Below are 25412 nucleotides of genomic sequence, written 5' to 3'. Positions count from 1 at the left end.
AAGAAAAAAAAAAAAAAAAAAAAGCCAGCCTTCCTGTTTCTTTAAAGCCGCTCATCTGCGCGGCTGCCGGCGGCGGGAGGCAGGCGGGCTGTGCGGGAGCTGCGCGGAGCTCGGAGGAACGCACGGACGGACGGAGCTCCGCTGCCCGCCGCGGCCGGGCGGGCGCAGATGGGCGGCAGCGGGGCGGCGGCAGCGGCAGCAGCGGCGGCAGCGGCAGCATCGGGAGCGGCGCGGCAGCGGCGGAGCGGCCGCGGCTGAGCTTCGCCGCGCAGCGCCCCGCGCCATGCGGAGCGCGCCGCTGGCCGAGGGCGAGCCCTGGCCGCGCCTGTGCCCCGCCGAGCTCGGCGGGCTGCGGCGGCTGCGGCGCAAGCACGGCGGCTGCAAAAGTTTCCGCGTGGAGCTCAAAGTGCTGAGCGGGCGGCGGACCGCGCTCCGCGCCCCCCCCGCAATGCCGCCCCCCGCCGCCGCCGCCGCGCCGCCTGCCTGGGAGCCGCGCAGCGCCGCGCTCGGCCCCGCCGCCGCCAGCAGCGCCTTCCCCGCCGCCCCGCCGCCGCCGCCCGCCGCTTCCCCGCGCCCGCGGCCGGGCGAGGCGTCCGGCGTCTCGCCCGAGATCAAAGCGCTGCAGCAGACGCGGCGGCTGCTGGCCAACGCCCGGGAGAGGACCCGCGTCCACACCATCAGCGCCGCCTTCGAGGCGCTGCGCAAGCAGGTACCTGCCGCCGCCCGGGCACCGCTCCGCCCGGCCCCGCAGTGCCCGCGGGGGCACCGCGCAGCGCTCCGCCTGCCCGGCCCGGGCTCTGCCCGCCGGGACCCGCGGGGTGTGCGGGGAGCGCCCGCGCTGCCCCGGGGCCGGGGGAGGTGAAGGGCAGGAGCCGAGTGGCCGCCTGACAGGAGGGGAAGTCGGTTCAAAATGCCTGGAAGTACCAACCCTAGAACTGTGCTAACGCTCAAGATAAATAAATAAGGGCTTTTAATTTGCTTGCAGTTAGAAAGTTTTGGACTTTTTTTTTTTTCTCTCCCAGAGGGAGAGTGGTGTAGAGAGCGAAAAATAAAACAAACCTGATAAATCCCTCCGAGGGAGAACAGAGTGTGTAGAGAGGCACTTGGTCAAGCTGGGAGCTGGGGTGATGCTCCTGTACCTAGAGCACGTGTACTTGCCAGCTGTGCAGCTGCGGTGAGCTGCCCCAAAGGGATCACCGGGAATTTGGGCAGCACCGTGCTCCTGTTGACTTTGATCCCTCAGAGCCCTTGGGGTTCTTGCAGCAGCCTCTGAAACGTTCTATGAGGGATAGCCAAGCTGAGCTGTGGTACTCCACCAGTTAGCTTCCCATGGCTTTTACTGTAGGCTGTGTTTGAAGTGTGTCTTGTGCTGGGCTTTCTTGCTGAGAGGACTTGAAAATCCTGATGGTTGGCTGTAAAGGATATGTTCACAGTGTCAGGGTGGCACTTTTGAAAGGTAAATGAAAGGTTTTGGTCAAAATCCTTCCATTACCTGCCCAGGATGAGGAGAGATGCATAGAAGCTGCAAGGATCTTGTATGTTCTGCACAAGGATAAATCAGTGCCCTGGCCCCTGTACTCAGCCTTCTGTGCATGTAGGCACCGTGTAGAGTGCAGTGATAGACAAAGATGTGCTGTCACATTGTGCAAGCCCAGATGTGCTGGCTTTTCTGCCTTTCTGTTAAACGTTGATGGGACTGTTCCAGGTGTGCAGGAAGGAGGAGAGGCACAGGGCTCAGAGGGTGGTAAGCTGCAGATGAGTCTGTGAGAAGCGTTAAGCATCACCTCTCCCAGGATGGTCCCTCCAGCCTGGTGGGAGCAGCGTGCTCTGCTTGCAGGGGAGCTCACACACACAGGCTTTTCCCTACCATCTTCTGGACATTACTAATGTGAGCCATTCCCCAAGTGTGCTCACTTTAGGACTCAATCTGCTCCCCTGCTTAGAGGAAATCTGCTTGTTCCTCTCTTCAGCATGCTGCCTAGAGCCCTTCTCAATGGCTGCTGTGTCCTGGGTGGTTGCACCCCAAGAGTTAATCCTTTCCCGACATCTACTTTGGCAAACAGATTTCAGGGGCTGAGACCAGAGCTGTGTGTCAGGAGAGAATCGCTGGTGAACAACTAAACGAGAGCATTTCTGATCACTGTGCTGTGGTGGTATCTCACTGCTCCTGTTATAATCCCAGTAATCCAGTGTGTGCTGGGTGCTGTCCCCCGGTGCTGAGGCCACCCCTTGTCTGTGCAAACTCCAGACTTGATATATTTTGTTTCTGTGAGCTGCTTCCATATTTCAGTTTTTTGGTGACTGTTTGTAACACGCCTGGAAGTGTCAGTCTGATTCTCCATGGACAGACATCTACACCACCAAAACCGCAAGGGGAAGTAGCACTGATTTCCCAAATCACTGGCAATCTTGTTCTAGGCTGAGCCTCAAGCACAAGTCAGGCAGGCAACAAATTAAAGCCGCACTCTTTGGGGAAATGGGCAACTCTTGAAAAGCCTCAGATTCCTGGCCTTGGCCCTGTCTCTATAAATCTCTTCAGCCATGGACTCAGCTGGGAGCCCAGGCAGCCTGGAGAACAAGCTGCCGTCCTCTCCTCCTGTGAAAGCCGCTCTCCAGGGTCAGCACTGGAGCGAACTGGCCGAGCTGTGCTCGCTCTGCAGAGAGAAAGAAATCATTCTCTGGGACATGTTTGCCATGAGGTTTTCCTAGCAGTTTGCTGAGGGGTGGGCTGGCTGTCCCGACCATCATTGGATGACATTTGTATTCATTTCTTGTTGGGCTGCCAGCGGCGCGCCGGGTGCCGTCGGTGACATCAGGTGACAGCCAGCTTCATTGCACACACGCACGGCGCTGCTGCCTTGGCACTCGCGTCATCCGTGACGGCAGAGGGGATTCTGGGGGGCTGCTCACATCGGGGGACAGGAGGGTCCTTTCTGTCACACCTTGGCCAGCAGGGCTGTGGAGATGCCCTGGTGGAGGTACACGCAGTAGGGAGGCTTTCTCAGGGCAGCACCGCCTTCCCACACGCCAGGGCGTGCCAAGGGCCTTCAGCCCCTTGAGAGAGGCAATCCCTGCGTGCTGTCTGCTGCAGGCCTCCCCTCTTGTTCCTTGGTTAGTCCTCTGTCCCCTCCTTGTCATCACATATCAGGCTCTTAAGCAGCTGGGAGGCTTTTCCTGAGGCACTGAAACTGATCCGTCCCTGCGGACAGGAGGGCGAGGAGCAGGGGACTGTGCCGTGCCTGCACACAGCCCACCCTGGCCCCACGCTCCTTTGGCTGGGGGTCAGGTGCCGCCTGTGCAGCTGCTGGAAGCAGGAGCCTTCCTCAGCCCCTGGTACCCAACACCCACAGGTGTCCCTGCTGGATGCAGGAGTGGAGATAGCCATCCTCACTGGCACACGTGGGATAAAACCCCATTGCTGCAGGATCAGACCCACCACGGCCACGCTGTAGGGAGCCCATCCGTGCTTGCTGAGGAGGAGGAGGAGCAGGAAAGGGAAGTCGTGGCTCTCTGCAGGACACTCTCCCTGTCTGAGCAGCCCACCTGAGGGCAGGCGCCTGGCACGCAGCAAGCACGGCGCACAGATGGGCTGACGGCGGCGGCCCGGCGCTCCACAGCTGCCTGCATATGGCACACATGTTTTGGCTTGTGCTGGCTGACTCTCCAGATGGCAGGAAGGGGTGTGGGTGCTTTTTTTTCCTCCCAGTTCTTGGTGGAGGAAGAGCCAAACGCAGTTGTTTCGCACAAGGAGAGGCTAACCCAGAACCCAGCCGTGTCCCTGAGGACTGAGCTGTCCCCAGCTTGCCTCGGAGGCCAGGGCCCCTCAGAGGTGGGAGGCAGGCGGGCAGCTGCCAGCTCTGGGAAGCTGCCTGCTGTTGAGAGAGAGGTGTCCTTGCCATTGTGTTCACCCTTGGTGTCACAGCCACCAGGAACGAGGATTTCTCTCCCTCTCTGTATTGAGCTGCTGTACACCCTGCTGCCTATGCCATACAGCCACAGCACTGAAGTTGGACTGGAGAGCAGATGCTCCTGAGAATCAGCTTCTTCCCTCTGGTCTTGGTATTTGTGGTCTTCAGCTATTAAGTCTGGAAGAGATTTCTCCCCCTTTGTCCCCCAAGTATCATTTGTCCAAGTGATCCTTCCACTGACAGCAGGCTCCTGAGGCAAACTGGAGTTCTCCTTGGAAAACACTGACCTGCTCTGAGGCACTTGGAGGTGGTGAGATACTTCTGCTGTACTTGGCTGTCCATCTGCTGCTGCCTTTCTGGTGTCCCTGTGACTGGGCAGCTCCTGTCCCTGTGACTGGGCAGCTCCTACCTGCAGCACTGCTCTCCTGCCCCCAAATGCCCTGGCAGGTGCTGGTCAGTGAATTCTTGCACTGCCCTGGCTGCTGCAGGACCCTCCACATGTGACATGGGGTGTTGTCACTTCCATCCCTTTCATCTTCCTCTCCCTGCCAAGGTGGGTGGTCAGAAACCCAAACATCTCTGAGGCAGACAGAGACAGCACTGAGTTCACAGGGACCTGGGGTCACCTTGTCCTCCATGTGAAGATTCCTACCCATCCTTTTCATGTTCAAATTCATGGAGTGGTGCTACCGTCTGGAGGAGGCAAGATGTGACAACAACATTGCCTATCTTCAAAGCAACTGTTCTCCAGGCAGTGCAATTCTGTCTCCTTTTTTTGTCTGCAAATTCCTATTGGCAGCGAGAGACTCATCCTCCAGCAAGTCCCATCTGTGAAACTGAACCACTGTAACTTTTATTGCAGTACGGCCTTAGCCACCAGATTTTCTGCTGGAAGCCCTGGCCAGAAGGGAATTGTGCTCTTCACCATGAGACTGCATGGACAGCCAAGCAAACCAGTATGTTGCACTCCCAGGAGCTGGGACTGAGCTCCTCAGCTGTGCTGACAGCCCTAAGGTGGCAGCAAACTCTCCCTGGATGGATGGAGACAACCAGAGCAGCCTTCCTGATCTGGAGCCTGCCTGGGCTTGCACATCTGGTTTGTCTCTGGAGCACTGCTGTCCAGCTCCTCCTGAAGAGAGTGATGCACGGAGCCACAGCGAGCTGGAGTCTGTGCCGGGAGCAAATGTGTCCACAGACATTTATCTTCCCCTGAAGTGCTCTGGCGTTTGCCTCAATCTTTTCACCACCACGTTGCCAGGACATTCTCTGCCTCAGCAGCTGACAGCCTCGCTCTCTGCACTCGTGTGGGTTCTGGAGATGCTTTAGGGTTTTATAGGGCTTTTTAGCTGCTGGAATGGAGGTTTTTCCCCCCACACAGGGTTTTCCCTTTCACTCTGTGCCTCCGGCACGCACGTGGCTGCTGTGGCTTGCTGTTAAATCAGTGCAGAAAAGTCCCTGCTCCTTCCCGTTGGGAGCATGGTGAGACATCAGGAGCAGAAGCCTCCAGGCTGCAGGAGGAGATTTTGTGGCTGTGGGGACAAACCGTCTGCAGGGGTTTGAAGGGACAAACCAGGCAGTAGATGGAGGAGCTGTGGCTTGAGCAGTGCCTTAGCCACAAGCCAGCAGAGGCTGAGGCCGCTCTGTGGGTGCATCACTGCGTGCTCACCCTCTCTGTGTGCCATCCCAAGGGTGGCTGTGGTTTGTCACCTCTGCAGGCAGGACCCTGCATGTGACCAGTGTCACTGACGTGTCCTGGCTGAGAGCTGTCCTTGGTCACCTGCTGACATCTGCCAGCCCTGTTCCCAGTGATTCATCCCTCTGTGATCCACCAGCAGGAAACCCTCGGGTGCCTTAAAACCCAGCTCCTGTAGGCAAACCACCCACTGAGCTCCGGGAGTGAAGGCTGGGCAGGAAGGTTGGGCTGTTGGAGGGATGCAGCTGGACTTCAGGAGAGCAGGAGCATCTTCCAGACACAGTGTGCAGTGCCAGTGCTGGGTGTTGTCACTGAGCAGCCCAGTGTTAACCAGAGCATCTCCGTGGCTGCTGCCAGTCCCAAGTGACACTGATGGATATTTGGAACCCAGAGTGGGGCAGCCCTGTGGTTTAACAGCTAAAGAAGATGACAAAATACTGCCCTGAAGCAACACAGGAGGAAAGAAAATAAGGGGGAAACCAAACAAAAGGACAAAAATCCTGAAAACAATGGCTGTGTGTCACCAAGAACAAGGCATTTTTGCTCCCTTGGCTGCTGTCTGGCTGATTTTATCCTTTGCTACAAATCCTGCTCCTGTCAGGAGGTGTTTGCTCTGCCTGCTGCAGCCACCCTGAGTTAACCTCTGTGTTTTCTTATGTCTCCCACTGATATTGGAGAAAAGAATCTGCTTTTCTCCATCAAGCTTTGACTCCAGCCTCTGCTCCCTGCCTTAATCCACTGTCAAATTCCTTTCTGGACTGCAGTGGGGAGGTGGGACACTTCTCAGTGCCTTGCAGAGATCTCCCCAGGCTCTTTGTTCCCAGCCTGCATCTCCTTTGGTCAGTGCCATGTGTGTTCCCCAGGTGAAATATCCCATCCTGGTCCTGGTTTGCACTGTCCCCTGTGCCAGGCAGGGATGCAAACAGAGCCATGAGTGTGCTGTGGGAGGTTCTGCTCCTCTGCAGCTGCCACGGGCTCATGGTGACAGCTCCTGGGGCTCAGCAGTGACAGCAAGAGAGGGGAAAATCCTGTGGTGTCCAAGAGTCACCAAATCCAAGCTGAGTTAATGCCATTATCTCCAGTGGAGCTTGCTTTACTATTTACCAGGGATTTGGATCCATTGGACTTCAGAGATGCAGATGGCCACTACTAAACTACCACCCAAAAAAGTGTTTTCCCACTATAGTGCAGCCCCTTTCTGAGGAGATTTTCTGTGCCCAGTAGCCCTGGGATTTCTCCTCTGATAACCCCAGTAATTGTCTGTCTAGTTACTATTTTGGGGAGTGGTTCAAAGAACCAGCAATAAGGTAAGAGATGCAGCTGGACTTGGTCACTGCTGCAGCCCAGCAGTGTGATATTTTTCAGGCGTGATGCTGAGGGAGTGTTCTGTGTGCCCCGAGGATGGGCAGGAGGCTTTGGGGGTGCAAAACCTCTGTGGGAAGCGCAGGACAACTGTCCCAAAGGGAGCAGAGCCAGGCCTGGGGCAGCATTCACCAGGCTGCCATTTGGAAGGGACTCCTGGTAAACTCACCCAGCACCACACCTAGGTTTTGTTTGGAGGAAGCCAGTTCGTGCTCCAAGCAGTGAACTCATGTTTGTGTAATGTGAGCGATGGGGGAGCCAGGAGCTGGGAGGGAAGCAGGAGCTGGGATGTTTGACAGCCTGGACCCACCCAAGAGGCAAAGGCACCTCGGTCAGCACTGGGGCTCCTGCCTGAGCGGTGCTGCTGCTGTTCCTGGTGGCATTTTCCAGCTGGGTTTGGGCCTGGGCTGAGCACTTAGCTCCCCGTGGTGAGGCAGGGGTGAGGCTTGCTTTCAAACTGCTGGGATTGCATTGCTGGCACAGGGCTGCCCCTTGCTGCCGCTGCATTTGGGGGCAGAGAAAGCAAAAGCCTCTCAGCCCCACGGCACGGAGTAGCTGCTGGAGTAGAGCTCTGTGGAACATCTGACCCTGTGACACCAGGGATGGTCAGGGGAGGTGGCTCTTCCCCTCTGCTCTGCTCTGCTCTGTGAGGCCCCACCTGCAGTGCTGCATCCACCTCTGGAATCCTCAGCACAGGAGAGATGTGGATCTCTTGGAGCAAGCACAGAGGAAGCTGATCAAGTGAATGGCTGAGAAAGTTGGGATTGTTCAGCCTGGAGGAGAAAAGGTTCTGGGATATTTTTTCAGCCCCTTCACCCCTTTCCCTTAAAGGAAGACAAACTGTTTGGTACACCCTGTTGCCATAGGCATAATGGTTTTAAACTAAAATAGAGTAGATTTAGACTAGATATAAGGAAGGTTTTTGCAATGAGGCTTGTAAAACACTGGCACAGGTTGCCAAAGAGAGGTGATACATATCCCATCCCTATAAACATTCAAGGTCAGGCTAGACAGGTCTCTGAGCAACCTGATCCAGTTAAAGATGTCCCTGCACACTGCAGGGGGCTGGACTAGATGACCTTTAAAGGTCCTTTTCAACTCAAACTGTTCTGTGATTCTTTGGGGCCCTTTCCTAGCAGCAGTTCCATGGTTGCCATGCTATCTATCCACACAGCAAGATCTGGCTTTAGATCTGGCTGGGTTCAAACCCAAGGGTGCTGCCCCAAAGGTCCAGGTCAGGGTAGTGAGCACCAGAGGAGCCATGGGTGGGTCCTGGTTGCTGCTGTGCTGCAGGAGGGATATTTGGGAATCAGCTCTGAAGGGATGTGGTAGGACTGTGAAAGGATGTCTCAGGAGTACTTGCAGGCTTTTCCATCCTACAGCTGTGTAAGTCATCATTGTCCCACCTGGAATATTAGAAGGACTCAGGGCCTGCAGCTGTTGAGACAAGGTAGGGAGACCAAGTCACCTTGCTGGTGAACCTGAACACACCAAAGTCATTAGATGAGTCCTGCAAGCAGCAAAAGGACACATATGTGTTCACTTCACCCCCAGAATTGAGTGGAAAGAGAAAAAGGCTGGCTCTAAACCCTTCCCTACAATGTAACACATCTTAAATAGAGCCAATGATCTGGGCAAAGCCTTCAGCTTGTTAAGGATCTTACTCATGGAATCACAGAAGGGCTTGGGCTGGAAGGGACCTTGAAGATCATCCAGTTCGAACCCCACCCTTCCTCTAGCCCAGGTTATTCAAAATGACATCCAGCTTGGCCTTGGGATGAGGCATCCTTTCAGGGATGAGCATCCCCACATCCACAGCAGCTCTACAGATAATTTGAGATCATGCAAGAGGGGCTTCCCCTGTCAGGGCTGACAAGGCAGGGACACTGTCAGTCCTCTGCCCCACCCTGCCACTGTTCCCCAAGGTGCCTGAGCCCCAGGAAGTGTCTGACTCACCCTGGGCTAGAAAGGGATGTGCAACAGCCAGGACTGTGAAGTACTGGACATTCATATGAACCTCTGGAAATGTTTTTGGCAGGAAGCTCAGCACAAACAATGAGGCAGCGCCGCTGGGCTGCGTGTTGGGATGCAGGGAGAGGCAGCCAAATGTTTTGCTGGGGGAGGGGGGCAAGGAGAGGGGCCCTGATGTGTTTTAACTCCCAGAATAAAAAATAAACCAGATGAATTAGCAGGCAGGTAGATTCAGCAGCTTATTATGGCATGTTGAGGAGCTAGCTCAGGAGGGCTTGGCTTGTGCTGCATCTCAAACTCTGCCTTAGAGCAGTGCCTTAGAGCTCTCCACTGCCTTAGAGCTGTCCCATCTTCCCTGCTGGGCCTGGGGGGCCCAATTCTGCCCTGTGTGACCTTCTGTGGAGAGGATCTGTGCACGTCTGTGCTGCTAAATCACATTTGGAGCACAGTCACAGAGACATCTGGACCCCCAGCACCCAACACCCTTCTTTACCCCAGCATTTTCATGCAGTGTAAAAGCAGGCTTGGTTTCACAGATGTTATCTGTACAGGTCCAGAGGGTGTTCATGGAAATGGTATCTATTTTATAAAGACAGAGCTACACAGAAGCTCAATGATGTGAACTGGCTTAATGCTCCCAAAGTGCACAGGATGCTCCTGGTTGTTCTCTGCAGAGCCATCACAGTGAACACACTCTGGACCCTCATCTCTAGCCTGGTTGCCCCTGGCTCTGGATGGACCTGCTCAGCTCACAGCTGCCCCATCAAAGCCCTGAATTCTGTTCAGTTCAGGCATGAGGAGCAAGAAGGTGACAGAAGGGAAGGGTTTGGTCCTTGCCAGGAGCAGGACAGATACCTGCTCACGTTCCTGCCTGAACATACTGTGTCACCCTAGAGATGGGCGACACTTGTGCCCTTTCACCATCTCCTGCTTTCCCCAAGCTCCTCCTGCAGCCTCCTCCCCTGTGCCATGTCAGAACCAGATGCCAGCCCCTGGCTTTGGTGGGTGACAGTGATGCCCTGGGGAGCTGCAGTGGGTCCCTGCCCCGCTCAGGAGGGCTGGCTGCAGGTCAGGAGCACAGCAGCCTTCCCACGGACTTCAAAGGGAGCATCTCTGGTTTTCCAAGGGCGCTGCCTCCGAGTCTGAGACGTCAAGGATAGACCAGACCTGTTAGGTCACATCCCTTTCTGTTTTCCTGCCAAAGAAGGGCTCTTCTGCACAGGGATATGTCCCAGGAGCATTCATCTTGCCTTGCTTCAACTCCTGCCAGCCTGGGGATCACTGATAAGACCCATGAGACTCTGCAGAGCCCTTTGCAGACACAACTAACAAACATCCTCTGGCTGGAGCTCTGGTCCCAGCTCACTCTGTGCTGATGTCCCAAAGCTGAGGATGGTGCTGGTATCCTTGCCTTTCTCGCAGACAGCTGCATTCCTCAGGGCTGGTGTGAAATTTCAGTTGCAGTTCCTTCCTAATTCCTTTTAATCATTGCAGATTTTGCAGGCAAGATGGTGAGCTGTGCTGCTGCTCCCCAGAGACCGGTGAGGTCAGATAAGGGAAATATTTCCATTAACTGCCCAGGAACTCGAGCCTGGTTCCCCCTGGCTCTGGATGGACCTGCTCAGCTCACAGCTGCCCCATCAAAGCACTGGAGCCTGTTCAGTTCAGGCATGAGGAGCAAGAAGGTGACAGAGGGGAAGGGTTTGGTCCTTGCCGGGAGCAGGACAGATACCTGCGCACGTTCCTGCCTGCCAAAGTTCTGTGTGGAGGCTCTGTGGGAGCTGGCAGGGTTACACTTGCAGGGCCACACCAGCCTCAGGTGTTTTTCCCACCTCTAAAACACTCTCTCTGTTTTAAGTTGGATTTTGAAGATTTCTCTGTGTGTCACTGACACCCCTTACTGCAGTTTGTACAAATCTGTCCCCTCTTTCCTGTAGACTTTGTGTTAAAGAAGAGGTAATACCAAAGTTACACACAGACACACTTGGGGAAGTTTTGGCTCTGGTTTTGAACTAAGTGGCTCATTCCTCTCTTAATTTCCCATGTTTAATTCAAAAGGAAACATTAAAATGGCAGGAGCTGAGCCAAGACAGGGAGGGTTCCTATGAAATAGTTTTTCTAACACTGTTACCATGGCAAAAAAACCTCTTATCTCTTAATGTTGGAGCCCTGCACCCATCACAGGACTCTCTGAACACCTCAAGGTGAAACTCTTCCCATGGGCATACAGGGCAGCTCCAGTTTGGACTCTGCTGCAGCAGTGTGGGAAAAGTGCTGTGTAATCCCAGATGAGGGTTTTGTCAGCTGTGCTAGCACTGAAATCTTCCTTGCCTTTTGTAGCAAACACGTCCTACAAAATAGTTTGGGTTTTGTTTTGTTTCTTTTTGTTTCCTTAAGAAAAAGAAAAATCCCAAAACACAAAAGAAAGAGCAAAACAGATGAGGAAAGGAGACATTGGCCTGCCGGCTTGTGTTGTAACTGGACAGCGTCTGTGCATCAGCCTCAAGGATTTCATGGTCTATTTTCCTTCCACTCAATTTAACTTCCCTCTTGCTCTAATTCTGAAATTACTCCCACATTTCACTGAATCCTTCCATTTTAGTTTCCATCTTGCTTTGTTCTTCCCTGGTGCTGTTTGATCTGGGGTCTCTGCCGCTTCCCTGCGCTGGCGTCCAAAGAGCCCTGGGTGTTCCTGCTGCTGCCTGGAGCTCTTGCTTTAAAAGAACTCAGCTCGTTGCATCTGGGCACCAGGTACTGAGGGCAGGAGCATTGCTGGGAGCAAAAAAAAGTGAAGGCAGGGATTTAGAGAGAGGTTTTGTCGGACAAAAAGGAGCTCTTAAACAGAATCTCTGCGATGTCCTTGCCCATGGCAGGGGGAGTTTGGAGTAGGTGGCCTTTAAAGGTCCCTCCCAACCCAAGCTATTCTGTGATTCCTTGTATTTTCAGGGGAATCAGTAGTAGATGGTGCGTATTAAAAAAAGGCCATTTGAAGTTTTATGGCTGGTTTCTGGAGAGGCACCTCAGCCACATCACAGCTGCAATCCTGTGTTCAGTTTTGGGTCCCTCTTTACAAGGACATGAAGGTGCTGCAGTGTGTCAAGAGAAGGGCACAGAGCTGGGGAAGGGTCTGATGAGGAGCAGCTGAGGGAGCTGGGGCGCTCAGCCTGAGAAAAGGAGGCTTGGGGGGACCCTCTGGCTCTGCACAACTCGTGACATGAGGGTGCAGCCAGGTGGGATTTGGTCTCTTCTCACAGGCAACAAGTGATAGCACAAGAGGAAATGCCCTCAAGTTGTGCCAGGGGAGGTTTAGATTGGATATGAGAAAAATACCTTCACTAAAAGTGTGGTAAATCATTGGAACAGGCTGCCCAGGGAGGTGGCAGAGTCACCATCCCTGGAAGTGTCCAGAAAATGTGTAGGTGTGGTGCTTGGGGAGAGGGTTTGGCAGTGCTGGGTTAATGGTTGGAGCCCATGTCCTTAGGGTGTTTTCCAGCCTAAAGGATTCTGTGTGTTGTACAAGACATGGCCCATAGGGTCAACAGCCCTAAAATCCTTGTGCTCTTGGGAAAGGGTGAGCCAAGCAGCCAGTTTGGATTTCCATAAGCACCATGGCAGAGTGTTCCCTGGGGAAGAAGAAACCAAAGAGCTTGGCTGGGAGTGTGGGTCAGTGGTCAGTGTAGAGGCAGGGAATGGTGGGTAGGGAAACTGGGCCAGTTCCTGCAGGGAGGGACATCATGGGTGGACAAACCAGGACCTGACTCTGAGCTCAGCCCTGCTTTGAACAGGGAATGTCAGGTTCCACCGCCTGAAATTGTGTCCGTGTGAGCTGTGCTGAGGTTCATGACTCTGAGTGATGAGGTAATCATATGGCAGAAGAAATGAATACCACACAGATAAAGTGGAGTGATGCATATGGAAAAACCCATACCAGAGTCCATGTGTGAAGTGATAGACTCTGAACTGATCATTATTTCAGAGAAGGGAGACCTTGGGGTTTCTCTAGATGGTTCAAGGAAAGTCTCAGGTCAGTGTCTGGCAGCAGTCACAAATCAAATCAGGAATTAGGAAGAAAGGAACATTAAAAAAAAACAGAGAACATAAGCATCTGTTAGATACATGCACCCACAACATGAACACTTTGTGTTGTTCTGATCATCTCCTCTCCAAAGGGACTGGGAAAGGTTCAGGAAAGAGCAGCAAGGGTCACCAAAGATATGGGATGGCTTCCATAGAACAGTCTGCTGAACAGGATTAATCTTTTTCTTTTGGAAAAGAGGCTGAAAAGATGATGGTGAACTAAAAAACATATGTCACAGGAGGTGAATAAATATCTGTTGTCCTCTCTTCTAATACAGAACTGTAGTACCTCAAGGGAAGACAGTAGGAGCCAAGTTCAAAACAAGCAAAAAGAGAAAAAAATTTATATAGACTGGAGAGAACACTTTGCAAAAAGATGTTGTGGCTCCTCAAAATCAGCAGGGTTGGTTCAGCTTACCAGACCAAGTTCATGGGCAGAAAAGATCTATCATGGGTTGCTAAATTTGGGGATGGCACATCTCGCTGTAGTGATGGAGGTGATGGTAGCTGGAGCCTGATAGAACACTTGGGGAAATCCTGTCTGTGCCTGAGCTGTTCTGCTCCTCCTTTGGCAGCTGTGTGTGGGTGCTGTGGGGTTTGTGGAGGGGCTTGAACCCGTTTTACCTTCTGTAAAGTCAGGGAAAGCATTCCAGGGGTGATCCCATCTTTGTGTCCTGTGGAGGAGAGAGAAGCTGAGGCACGGGCATGGCAAGAGGAAACAAAACTCCCCAGCCCTAAGCTGAGTGTGACACCCTAGAGGGCTGTGGAGAATGGAGACTGGTGCAGAGGCAGGTGGTGGAGAAACACTGAGGTGTGCCAATGATTGATGATGTGAAGGCTTTGACAGGTGGTCAGACAACCTGAGGGGCTCGGATGGGTTTCAGATGAATGCACAGCTTCAGTTTCCTGTAGGCAAGAGACTCTTGCTCATTAAAGGCTGAGTGACCTTCAGCAATTTTGCAGACTAGAAAATGGGGTGCCCAAGCATGTTGAATTCAGAAGACCTCTCTTTAAGCTGGACATATTAAAGTTTTATACCTAAAATCAAGTGTAGAGGTAGTGTTTTTATAGATCATGATTGAAAAGCAACCCACCCTTCTGCAGCAAGAACCACATGCTGCTCAGTTATTGAGCCCCATTCAGAATAGTTTGAATTGTTCAAATGTTTCACGTTGCAATAGAAATCTTTAAGGATGAAGAAATAAATTGCATAAGATACACCCAGCTCCCTGAAACAGGCTCTGTTTTGGTCTCTTTTGTGGGGTGAGGTACCATGATGGAGTGTTAGAAATTAGAACAGGTAGAAATTACTGCTCACTCAAGGTCCTGCTACTCAACAACATTGTGTTTTTGCACGGGCTGAAAGTCACAATTGTTGATTTTTGAGTGATACAACTGCTCATATCTTCTTATTGCCTTATTCTGCAAGACCTGTGATGATATGGGAGCTGATTGTAGGGAGTAAGTTACTCGGGACAAGTTACTGGGAGGCATGGGGATGCAGGTTTCTGAGAAACAGGGCCTCCAAGAGGTGACCTGAGCAGCAGGCAGATGTCCTGGGCTGTATCCTGCCATCACATTTTAAGCAGAACTGCCCTGCTGAAATCAAGAGGCTTCGTGCTGCTTTCATCCCCATGGAGATCAGCAGGGGAGTTCTTCTTAAAAACCCGTTGGGACCATATGGTATTTTATCACTAGAGTTTCTATTTGTGTTAAAACTGCGAAGAAAATAACTGAGAGTTGTTTTGTCATGCTTCAAGCGAGATGTTTTGTTTATCTGGCCTAATTTTTAATTATTTCTTTTTCCCTGTTGCCCTTTCTAGGTTCCCTGCTATTCTTATGGTCAAAAGTTGTCCAAACTGGCCATCTTGAGAATAGCCTGTAACTATATCCTTTCCCTGGCCAGACTAGCAGACCTGGATTACAGCGCTGACCACAGTAACATGAGCTTCTCTGAATGCGTGGAGCAGTGCACTAGGACCTTACAAGCAGAAGGAAGATCTAAAAAAAGGAAGGTATGTTACAGCCTCTCCCCCAGCTCACCCCCTAAAAAATGGTAAAAGTTACAAAAGGGAGGAGAAAAAAAAAAAAAAAAAGAAGAAAAAAAATCCAAAGTAGTTTCCTTCTTTTCTGAACCTTGTGAAATTTGCCTGATATTTTTTGTCCCTCGCCTTTCTCTCTGTGTGTTTTTCTCCTCCATCCATCTGATCTTGTAATAACCACATTCCTCCCTAATCAAAAGCTTTTCTCTCCTCCCTGCTCTTCCCCTTGTTAGTCACCCATCGTGTGTTTCAGCACGAGCTGATCCCATTAAGAGTCATCTTGGGACTGTTACTTGTTAAACCAAACCTGCCTTGAGTCGCCTTTGGGAGCCTGTGAAACGCTGTCACCCTCCTGTGTTTTCTGTTTTGTTTAATCTCACACTTATCTCCGAGAAAAATCACCCGACAACAAAAAAAAAGGTAGCTGATGGAGACATTATATGTATAAACACATTAGTAAGATGTATGACCTGAAGGACATGTGGGTATCTTGAGGAAACAACGTTAAATCTAATTACGCCTTGCATTCCTTTAGGTTACTTAACACTGAACCAATTAGGTGAAATCATCGTCAAGCGGCGGGAGGAAGAAGCAGAGCGTTCTGCCAGTTTTCCTCTCAGAGAGTGACATGGCTGAATTAAAGGAGTGATTGATGTCTTTGTTCAGGCTTTTATGACAAAAAGAGTTTTGTAAACTTGAATTGAACTTCCCCCTGCTCCCTGAGCTTGCTTGTCAGGCAGGATAATAAATCAGCAGGATTTGAATGGATGAATGGGCAGCTAAGCTGGGGAGCAGGCTCCTTCCCCGGTGTTGTTAAGATCTGCCTCTGATTCGGGCAGGTTTCCTCACTTTTTCTCCTCTTCAGCCCAACAAATCATCCTGCAGCAACTCAGTTTATAAATAAACACAATAGCACACTCCCTGTTGCTTCCTCTGGCTGTCAGGGGCTGTATTTATGCCCACGGAGCAGCAGTGCCAGGCAGAGAGAGACACAGCCCCGCGTGCCCACAGCTGGCAGCTCTGCCTGGGACTGGGAGGTGTGGGGAGCTCCAGGGCACAGCCCCAGACTGGGGGTTCACCCTGGGGGTTCACCCTGGGCTCTGTAGTGCCACAGGCAGTGGTGTCCCAGGGACACTGAAGTGGTGCTGCCAACCCTGGGGCAAGCTGAGAGTTGGTTCTTGGGTCTCCTCTCCAAGTTAAGATGGGGGAGGAGAAAAGCATAATTTTTGGGGCTTCAGAAGGTTGCTGGTTGGGTCTAGGGACCCCTCTCCATGTCAAGAAGAGGATGAGCATCCTTTGTGAGGCTTTAGTAGATTGCTAGTTAGGTCTTGGATCCCCTCCCGAAGTCACAAGGGAGGGAAGGAAGAGAATGAGCATCCTTGATGAGGCTGCAGCACATTTCTGGGCTGCTCTTCAGGCTTTGGGTGCCCCGTGGGCTGAGACCCATTGTCTTGGTGTATGTAAACCAATGCAGGCTTAAAGACAGGAAACAAGGAGCCAGACTTTAAGTGGCTCCAAATCCCAGGGTGTTTACATCTGAGGGTTAGAGCTGGGCCCGTCCTTAATTTAAAAATTAAATTAAGAATTAAAAGAATTAAAAAAACACCATTTATGGTGGTTCCCTTCAGAGTGGATACATGGAGAAAAGCCCCAAGCCAACCAAGAGTGCCTGAACAATGAACTCTACCAGGGCACCTCCCAGGCACCACCAACCCACAGAAACAGCATCACCAGGAGAGAATCTGCCTTTTCTCCACGTTCTTGAAGGGCACCCACCCTAAACTTTCTCCAAAAGCCCTCTCAGAAAAAAAAGCCAGGCTTGGTACCCAAGGCAGGGTCTTAGTCCCTGCTCTGCCTTGCTTTTCTTGCTGGAAATTATAGTTCTGCTGCCAGTTTACGGCAGCCCTTAAGGATGACAAGTACACTTTAATTTCCATCAGTATTTGCTCAGGTGATGGCAGGAGCTCATCCAGCTGCTGATGAAGCCAAAACCAGCAGGTACCACTGAGTAACTCTGGTAAACCCCAGTAGATGGGAGTGGGGATGCAAAGCCTGCGTTGGGAGGACTCATCTTGCACGCCTCCCTTTCTCCTTGAGCCCAGCAGATCGTGAGCTCAGGGGAGGAAAAGGCTGTTGTCAGAGGGCAATTACAGATGTGGGATGGCTGTGCAGCTGGTCCAAGCTCTGGGTGTCAGGTGGTGGGGAGGGATGTCTCTCCTGGGGGGTCTCACACAGGCAAATGGATGAGGGTACAATGGCTTGGCCCAAAATCGCTGCTCCCTCATTCATGTTGAGATCGGCACGTTTCTGTGAGCTCTGTGTGGTTTTAATCAGGTCTCTGAAACCGCTGCTCGCTGAGCAGTTCCTCTGAATTATCGGCTTTGGGGTGCTTGTTATTTTTTGTTACTGTTACTGTTTTGTTTTGAGTTTCCTTTTATATTCTCTCTTTAAAAAATCCCAGCGATCCTGAGCACAGACCTCCTTGAGCTGCACCTTAGGTCCACAGCACCCTTATCTCCTGTCATCTCCATTTTATTGTGTGTCTGCCTCTCTCTCAGATCTCTGGTTGCAATGTGCTGTGGCACCATGATCTTTTCACACAAAAAAGTAGCTGGTTGGAGTTTGTTTTGGCAGGCAGAGACTCCAGATGTTGCATTTGCTGGATTGTGCATTGCCTTTTGCTTTGTTTTTGGGGGCAAATTATCCTGTGTCCCTAACGCTAGGTTGTTGTTCATATTTTGCTGTTGCAATAGGAAATTTACTGAGTGGTTTTACCCCCCCCCGCCCTTTCTATTCCCATTTTTGTTAATTAGAAAAGTTGGCTTTAGTCTTTCAAAGTTGACTAGAAAAAAAGAAAATCCCCTTTTCTGTCCTGACTGCAGTTATAAGGTGATTTTAGTTCTTGCAGTTGAGGGTGCTTGGTGATGGGAGATCTCATTTATAAGCAACAAAGGAGGCTTCAGATGCCTTTTCTTAGAAAAAGAAGAAAAAAAGCTGACTGTGGGGGGGTGGTGGTGGTGAATTCTGATGATAGTTTTCATTCCTTAAAGCTGCCTCTTGCTTGGTTATAAATGATCTGGACTAAGCCTCGTCCTTAACCGTGCACCCAAGAGTTGCACCACGTTGGAGATCTGGGTTGCAACACCCTCAGCAGAGCCCCAAGTCCTGCAGGGGCCACGCTGATGTCCTGGAAAAAGGGGGGAACTGCCTTCAGCTCCGGCCAGGAGCATTCTCCAGCAGCACAGAGAAAGGAAAGGCAGCAGCAGCAAGAGAAAGGGAAGGCCAAGTTTTCCTTACCCCCAGGGTACCCCGTTTCTGCATGGCACAGGATCCTCAGTGGCCAGGGGGTATCTGAAAGCCTCACAGGGATTCTGTGGTGTTTGGGGTCCAGCTTGCTGCTCCCAGAATCTCTTTTTTCCAGGGCTGAATTCTGGTGCCCTGCAGGATAAGGGTGTAGGGTGCATGGCTTGGGGGCTCTCCCTGTTATTTGTAGGGTGCAGAGCTGTGCACTGGAGCCCCCCAGCCCCACAGGATCTGACCCCAAAACTGTGGGGCAGAACTTTATTCACAACCACAGTCACTCAGTGCACACAGAGCAGGATCCAAGCACGGACCAGCACCCAGCACCCCAAACCCCAAACCCCCGTGGCAAGGCTCCTTTCCCTTCCCCTCAGGATCAGCCCCGTGCTAGGCCGCAGCGTCGCCGCGGCCATGGGGGCCCAGCCGGAGCAGGGAGCGATGGGTGAGGGACATTTTCTCTCTCTCTCTCTCTCTCTCTGCTCCATCCTCCCCCCGTGGCGGCTCTTCTGGCAGTCTCAGACTCCAGATGTTCGGAGCGCGAGCTGGGAAGTCCTGCTGGCGCCACTTGGGGCAGAGGGCAGGGGAAAGGCACGCGAGCTGGAACCCGGAGTACTCAGTCACTGCAGGACTTGGCGCATTCCCCAGCTCGCTGCTGGCACATTCCCCAGCTCTCTCCTGGCCATCTGTTCCAAAAAAACACTTTCAGAACCTCATCATCACTCAGGATACAGCACTGCGAGCAGCTGTTAGCGAGGCAGAAGGGGAGGGAAAAAAAAAAAGGGGAAAAAAAAAAAAAGAAACACACACACACATTTAAAAAAAAAAAAAACCAAAACCATGCGAAAGGTCTCTTTGTGAGAGAGGAAACTGGGTTATGAATAACAGGCGAGCTGTTGGAGCTCAATAAAAGTTTTCGGCTGGAATTTAGTTTCTTGTTTTTGTGCCTGTGTGTGTGGATGAGCACAGACGCAAGGAATTAAAAATTAAAAATAAGCTGTATATATGTCTTTTCCCAGATAATTAAACTATATAGAAACATATATGGAACAAAAAGCTTCTCTGTTTGTTGCAGCCTGCTGCACTAAAAGGGCTGACATTATGTATGTCATTATTGCATTATATAAAATAGTTATTGTGGTGTTGTGCCATGCCTTGATGCCCCCTCATTGCTACTTTGCTAAAAGCAGAGCTCCTGCTGTAGGTAACACTTATTCCTGCTGAAAAAATTAGAAGGAGGGTGTTCTGCAGGCGTATTTACCTGCAGGAGTGAACAAGTTAAGCGTTTATATTATAAAAGAGAAATGGTAGTGGCAGACTTGATTTGTACAGCACTGAAACCATTTGCTTGGAGCATATTTTTTTGATAACACTGTATCATGACTCGTGATTTATTTTGACAAAGCCCTGAGATAAAGCCACAGCTCCCACCCCCTGGTTTGTGCAGCTGATCCTGACTGCAGGGTCTCGCTGTTATTGATCATCTGATATTGATTATCAGAACCATTCAGAGCCAGCACAGTAAAACCTTGATGCTCTGCATGGCATTTCTTCCTCGTGGCTTCCCATCCTGTGTGGGGAGGAGGAGGGAGGGGGTCTCATTATGAGATTCGACCTGCCTTTCCCCTGCAGTTTGCCTTAGCAGAGGTTCCTCTTTAAAAATAGCTTCATTTCCCTGCTCGGACTTGCCGGCGAGCGCGGGCAGCCAGCCAGTCTGCTCCCCACGGCCGCCAGCTCCAGGGAGGAGCTGCACCACAGGAGAGCCCAACCCGCCCTGAGCCACCTGTCCCTCTGTCCGTCTGCCACGGGACAGCATCCCCGGGGGCACGGAGGGGACCTGGGTCTGCCCGGCCATGGGTTATCCCTGCTGCATGCTGGGTGAAGGGTTACCCACCCAGGGACCTGCTGATAAACAGCGCAGTGAGAGGGTAGTGAGGGTAATTTGTTTATCACTTGTGCATTGCGTGTCCCTGCAGCCCAAAACAAGGATTGCAGGTGGGGCACGGGTGCTAAGGCTCGTGAGGAGTTCATGAGCAAGATCACTCAACTCTGGACAGGGTACCCCAAGGGCACTGCACACCCTGCATCAGCCCACTGGGGCATTGAGCATCAGGACCCCAAAGAGCAGGGCCCAAAGCTTTTCCTTGCAGAAGGATGTGATGTGGGACTCCGTACCCCAAAGAGCAGGGCCCAAAGGTTTTCCTTACAGAAGGATGTGATATGGGACTCGGTACCCCAAAGAGCAGGGCCCAAAGCTTTTCCTGACAGAAGGATGTGATGTGGGACTCAGTACCCCAAAGAGCAGGGCCCAAAGCTTTTCCTGACAGAAGGATGTGATATGGGACTCCCCTGTTCCATCACAGCACCCCAAAAGCCCCTTTGCTTTAAAGTCACATCACAGCACAGGGATGGGACCAGGGATTTGCTCCCTTGGTGGGAGCAGGATCCCAGCATAGGATCCATCCCCTCTGTAGCAAGGGTGTTGCCAAGAATAGGGTAAGATCCACCCCACAGATATTGGGTAACTGCAGCAGAAGGAAGATGTGAGTAGAAGAGACAGGAGAAGCCCTGGAACAAAGGCTGACTCAATTCCAGAAGTGCTTTGATTTATGGAGATTGAAATGCTCCAGGATGCTGCAAACTCACCAAGGTCATTGGGCCAGTTGTCAAATTCAAGAGCCATGGGAGTTCTGATGTTATTAGTTTAAAGCAGACCCAGGCTCATAAATCTGTCTTCAGAGCTCCTGGCTGAGTAAAAAAGGGTGGAGGGGGAAATAAAAGCCTCTTCCCACCACGCATAACCCGTGGCCAAGCGTTGGGCAGTGCCTGGGGACCCGTCCAGTGGTGCCAGTGAGGTGTGCTGAGCATCTCCATCGTGTTGCAGGGGGATCTCTCCATTCCCCTTCCCGTTTCCTGTGTCTGGAAGGCACAGCACAAATGCCCTGGCCTGGTTTGTGCATATTCCCTCCTGTTCCCCCATGGTTGATCTTCCCCAGCTGCAGCGACTTCAGAGCAGAGACCTGGCCCTGAGACTCCTCTTCCTAAAAGCCATCCTGCTTCCCCAAACCCACAAATGCTTTTGATCTCTCTGCTGTCTTTTAATATTGATGACAGCAGTCATTGCTTCCCTTCTTTCACATTTTCTTTCCATTGGTAAATGTGGGATAAATTAAAAAACCTCCTTTTCTATTACAGGTTATTAATATACATTACATATTGTTGAAGGGTCCCAACAGAAACATTGGCAATGCATAAGGCTGTTTGTCATTCTCCCACCTGAACCTCATTTATTCAAAATCCCAAATAAAACCTTGAATCAGAGCAAGTTCCTACATTTTCTCTGAGCAGCTCTAGGTAGGATTGTCCAGAGACAGCTCCAGGAATCCAAGGTCCAGCAGACACCAGCATTCATTGCATGGAGGATGACCTGGGTGCTTTTAGTGAAATATTCTTATCAAGAGAAACCTTGATGGTCCTGGGGCAGTCCTGAGCTTCCCTGGGTCTGCACTTGACAGGAGGGGGTGAAAAGGTGGACTTTAGGTTCCCCTGTCCCTTAGCCTGTCATGGATGACCAGCTGTAATCGTTGATATCACAGCAGCTGCCCTAATGATAGCCGTAAATCAAATAAATACCAGCAGGTTACCAGCATTTTATACCCTGATGTTACAATGTCCAGCGGTGGAAAAGGACAGGCAGTACAGAAACAAAACAGACTGGGGAAGAAAGTTTTTCAGGCCAGGCTTTAAGGAGTTTGACCCTGTTAGGACTGACAGAAATGTGGCTGACCTGTTCAGGGAATTGGTGACTGTGTCCAAAGGACTTTCAGAAGCTGTACTGCACTCTGAAAGGTTCTTAAATCCACTGGCAAAAAGCAAGAAACGCTGGTAGCACTAGCTAAATGTGATCTCATTTCCAAGTTTCTAATTCCTAAGTTATTTAAAAGAGGATTTAGAGCCCACGTGATGAAGGCAGTTTGGACAATGGGGATGTGATCTCATGAAATCCTCAGGCCCTGAGGATTTTCTTCTGTTTTGAACTATGTTAACCATTGTTTGTGGGATATTTGTGGCGCTTATTTTAATGCCGAAGGGGGTTTAGATGAGATTTCCTTGTCTCAAGCTGCCACGGTTTGGAGTTGACCATTTTCCTATGGACCTGGCCATAATATTCTGTAGCCCAGTGTAATTTCCCAAGTAATTGCCACAGCTGTGACAGGCACATGGGACAAGTTGCAGTCCCACAGACCGAGCAGCTATACCTGCAGAAAATTCAATGCAACAACTAAGATGTGGAAGGAAAGCCCATCTCCTGCTTAAACCCTTCTAGCTGCCACTCCTTTGCTTTCTGAGATCAGCTCCTGAACTGAAAATAGCAGATATTTGCCATCACTTTAATTATTTATTTGTTTCGGCAGGCAGGAGTTAGACCCAACGCCAAATTACTGTGTTGTTTTTCTTCCCCAAGCCCTCCTCTTCCTGTCTGCCACCCCCTGTCCTCTGTGCAGGCCCTGGCCTCCACTGTGGCACCCACAGATGGTTCCAGTGTGAGCCCAGCTCTGGAGCATTGCAGATCCACGGGCAGCGGTCCCCAAGGACGAGGGACACCGCGTGCCCACTGATCTCACGGTGCTTCTCTCTCCTTCCAGGAGTAACAACCAGCAAGGGAGGATTCACAAGGGCTTCCAGCCAGAGCTACGTCTGGTCTTGGCAAAGGTTGCACGATCCAGATGAAGACTGAAAGCAGCTTTTTTGCAGAAACCCCTATTGGAGATGACGATTGGCCAAGGAACTTTCTTAATCTCTGGAACGGAAAGGAAAAAAGGAAAAGGAAAGGAAAAACAAAAGGACAGGGATGCTTCTTATTGTTGTTAAGCCAGCCACCTTTTCGTACGTGCAATTTATTTAGCACTTTTCCCTTTGCTTAACTGGGAAATGTTACCCTCTCAGCTCATGTGTACAGTAATTTTTTGTTGTTGTTGTTGTTGCTGTTGTGCCAAAGATTTGATGGAGCTTCTACACTGTGTCTTATTTTTGCCTTAATGTTAAACCTTTGAGCCAAAGAAAAGTCAGAGGAGCCATTCAGATCGTGGCAAGCAGGCCAGCCAGCTGTGGGTGACAAAGCCCAATTTCTGTACCCTTCTGTGAGTTACCTCTTATTTCTGCAGCCTGCACTTCCCTGGAGCCAGCTTTTGGTGTGGGCAAGAGCTGGGGCAACACCGAACCATGCTGTGGTGTTCAGGTTTGCTTCTTCCTTTGAGCTACTCTATAGTTCTGCCTTTTGGGCAATTTCCTGATGTTCCTGCCTGTGCGACACATCCACAGGGTAGAAATACTGACACTAAGTGAGAGCTGAAACAGGAGCTATGGATTTATTTTTTTTAATAAAGAAATAAAATTAAACAAGCGAAAGCAAAGTGCCATGTAAAGCAAAGAGAGAGAGAGAAAAAAAAAAAATAGAAATCATAAGAAAGTTCAGCCAGGCAGAAAGAAGTGCAGCAAAATGATTCAGCCGGTGTTTCAGGTTTGTGAAGTCGTTTTTTCCATGGGGTTTTTCAAGTGGTCAGAAACCCGTGTAATGCAAAAGCATTTGAATCCTGTACTGTACCTTTCACTTCAAATTGAAGTAAAAAAAAAAAGAGAAGAGATGGAGAAACATTTGCTTGGAGTAAGCAGACTTTATAGGTAATGCAGTTCGTATGCAGGACATCTGCTAATGATGGAGGGACAGAGCTCTGTGTTCAAGTAAAAAAAAAAATGAGTTCCCAAACAAAGATTAACATGTTTTGTTAATCCCAGGGGGAAATGCCGTTATTTGTGGGGCCAGATTCACATCCTGGCCCTCAGTGTGAATCAGGTTCCCTCCCCTGTGTCTGACTTACTCCAGTGGGGTCTGGCCCAGCCCCGCCAGGCACTGGGGCAGGCAGGAGGCACTGGGCAAGGGAGGGAACAGTCTCTGTTTTACTGACGTGATTATGCAAAACTTGAGCTCCTCAGTGCCTGCCTGCTCGTTTCCCAAGCTGAGCAATGGGCTGGTGAGCCCCGAGCTCGGGAGCTGCTGTGCCAAACCTGGGTCTGGGGTGCCAGGCTGCTCAGTGCCAGCCTGTCCCCTGGCTCCCAGGGAGCTCGAGATGTCCTCTGCCACATTTCTGGGACACGTGGGACAGCTGTGTCCAAACCCCCTCCCAGGAGCTCATTATATGGCTCCCCCTCCACTCTCACCGCTGGTCATTATTAGCAGCCCAATAAAATACATTTTTAGATTGTCATTTGTATTTCTTTATTAAAGCACGGCTTTTAACGATGTCTTTTATTATATACATTAAAGCCAGCTTTTTAGCTTGTAATGGGGAGAGGGGCTGAGCTCACTGACTGTGGGAAATGCTCCAGGGCTGTTTGCACTCATGTCAAAGGACTGGGTTTAAAGTGCTTTTGCTTTCAAGAACCAGCAAGCAACTGGACCTTGTGTGTGTGGCCCAGCCAGAGAAAACAGTGAGAAAAAGGGAAATGGAAGGCAGTAGGGAAAAAACAAAACAAAACAACCTCACAAGATGACCTAAAGGGAGAACAGTAGGTTTTGCCATGGCCATGCTGCAATTCTCCCTTCTGGGTTTTGAGCAAGAGCAATGGGGACAACCCCAAGTTGTCCTGGTACACACAGGAAACCCTGTGGGCATTTCATTCTTTGAGCAGAGTGAAGCATTCCCTGAGTATTTTTAATTTGAGAAATGCCATCATATTCTAGTTATGAGTTCTGCAATGGCTCTCAGTTTGAGTTAATAATTATCAGTAAAGCAAGGTCTGCAGGGAGAGCCAACGATACAATACTGCTGATAGGCTTTATTTACCCTTTTTTTTCCTTTCAGTGCCTGTTGTAGATAAGGAATTTGCTGCAAATACGTAAGTCACAAGCTGGACAGCATCACTGGGTTGCAACTGGGGCTTGAGGTCACACAGTATTTTTTGTCCCCCCGATTAGGGAAATATTAACCCTTGGGATTATGTTGCTCACTTAAAAATTCCCAGATTCACTTTCCTTAAATATTCCCTGCTATTCCCAGATGG

General features: G+C 51.0%; 1 protein-coding gene across 1 annotated transcript; it reads left to right on the top strand.

The window, feature by feature from the left end:
• The first annotated feature begins 283 nt into the window (after positions 1-283).
• On the top strand, positions 284-24584 carry ATOH8 (atonal bHLH transcription factor 8). The gene is made up of 3 exons (XM_058803821.1): positions 284-709; positions 14835-15026; positions 22997-24584. Exons 1-3 carry the CDS (start codon positions 284-286, stop codon positions 23000-23002), a joined length of 624 nt encoding a protein of 207 aa, XP_058659804.1. The 3' UTR covers positions 23003-24584.
• The last annotated feature ends 828 nt before the right edge of the window (positions 24585-25412 follow it).

The sequence above is a fragment of the Ammospiza caudacuta genome, chromosome 4 (assembly GCF_027887145.1).
Source record: "Ammospiza caudacuta isolate bAmmCau1 chromosome 4, bAmmCau1.pri, whole genome shotgun sequence".
Classification (NCBI taxonomy): Eukaryota; Metazoa; Chordata; class Aves; order Passeriformes; family Passerellidae; genus Ammospiza; species Ammospiza caudacuta.
Note: the sequence above shows the minus strand (reverse complement) of the source record. Positions and strands in the feature narration are given on the sequence as shown.

Bases quoted from the DNA above. Each gene is read 5' to 3' on its own strand.
- ATOH8 (XM_058803821.1), top strand. From the start codon at position 284: ATGCGGAGCGCGCCGCTGGCCGAGGGCGAGCCCTGGCCGCGCCTGTGC. The intron at 710-14,834 runs GTACCTGCCGCC...TGCCCTTTCTAG, and splicing joins TCGAGGCGCTGCGCAAGCAG to GTTCCCTGCTATTCTTATGG.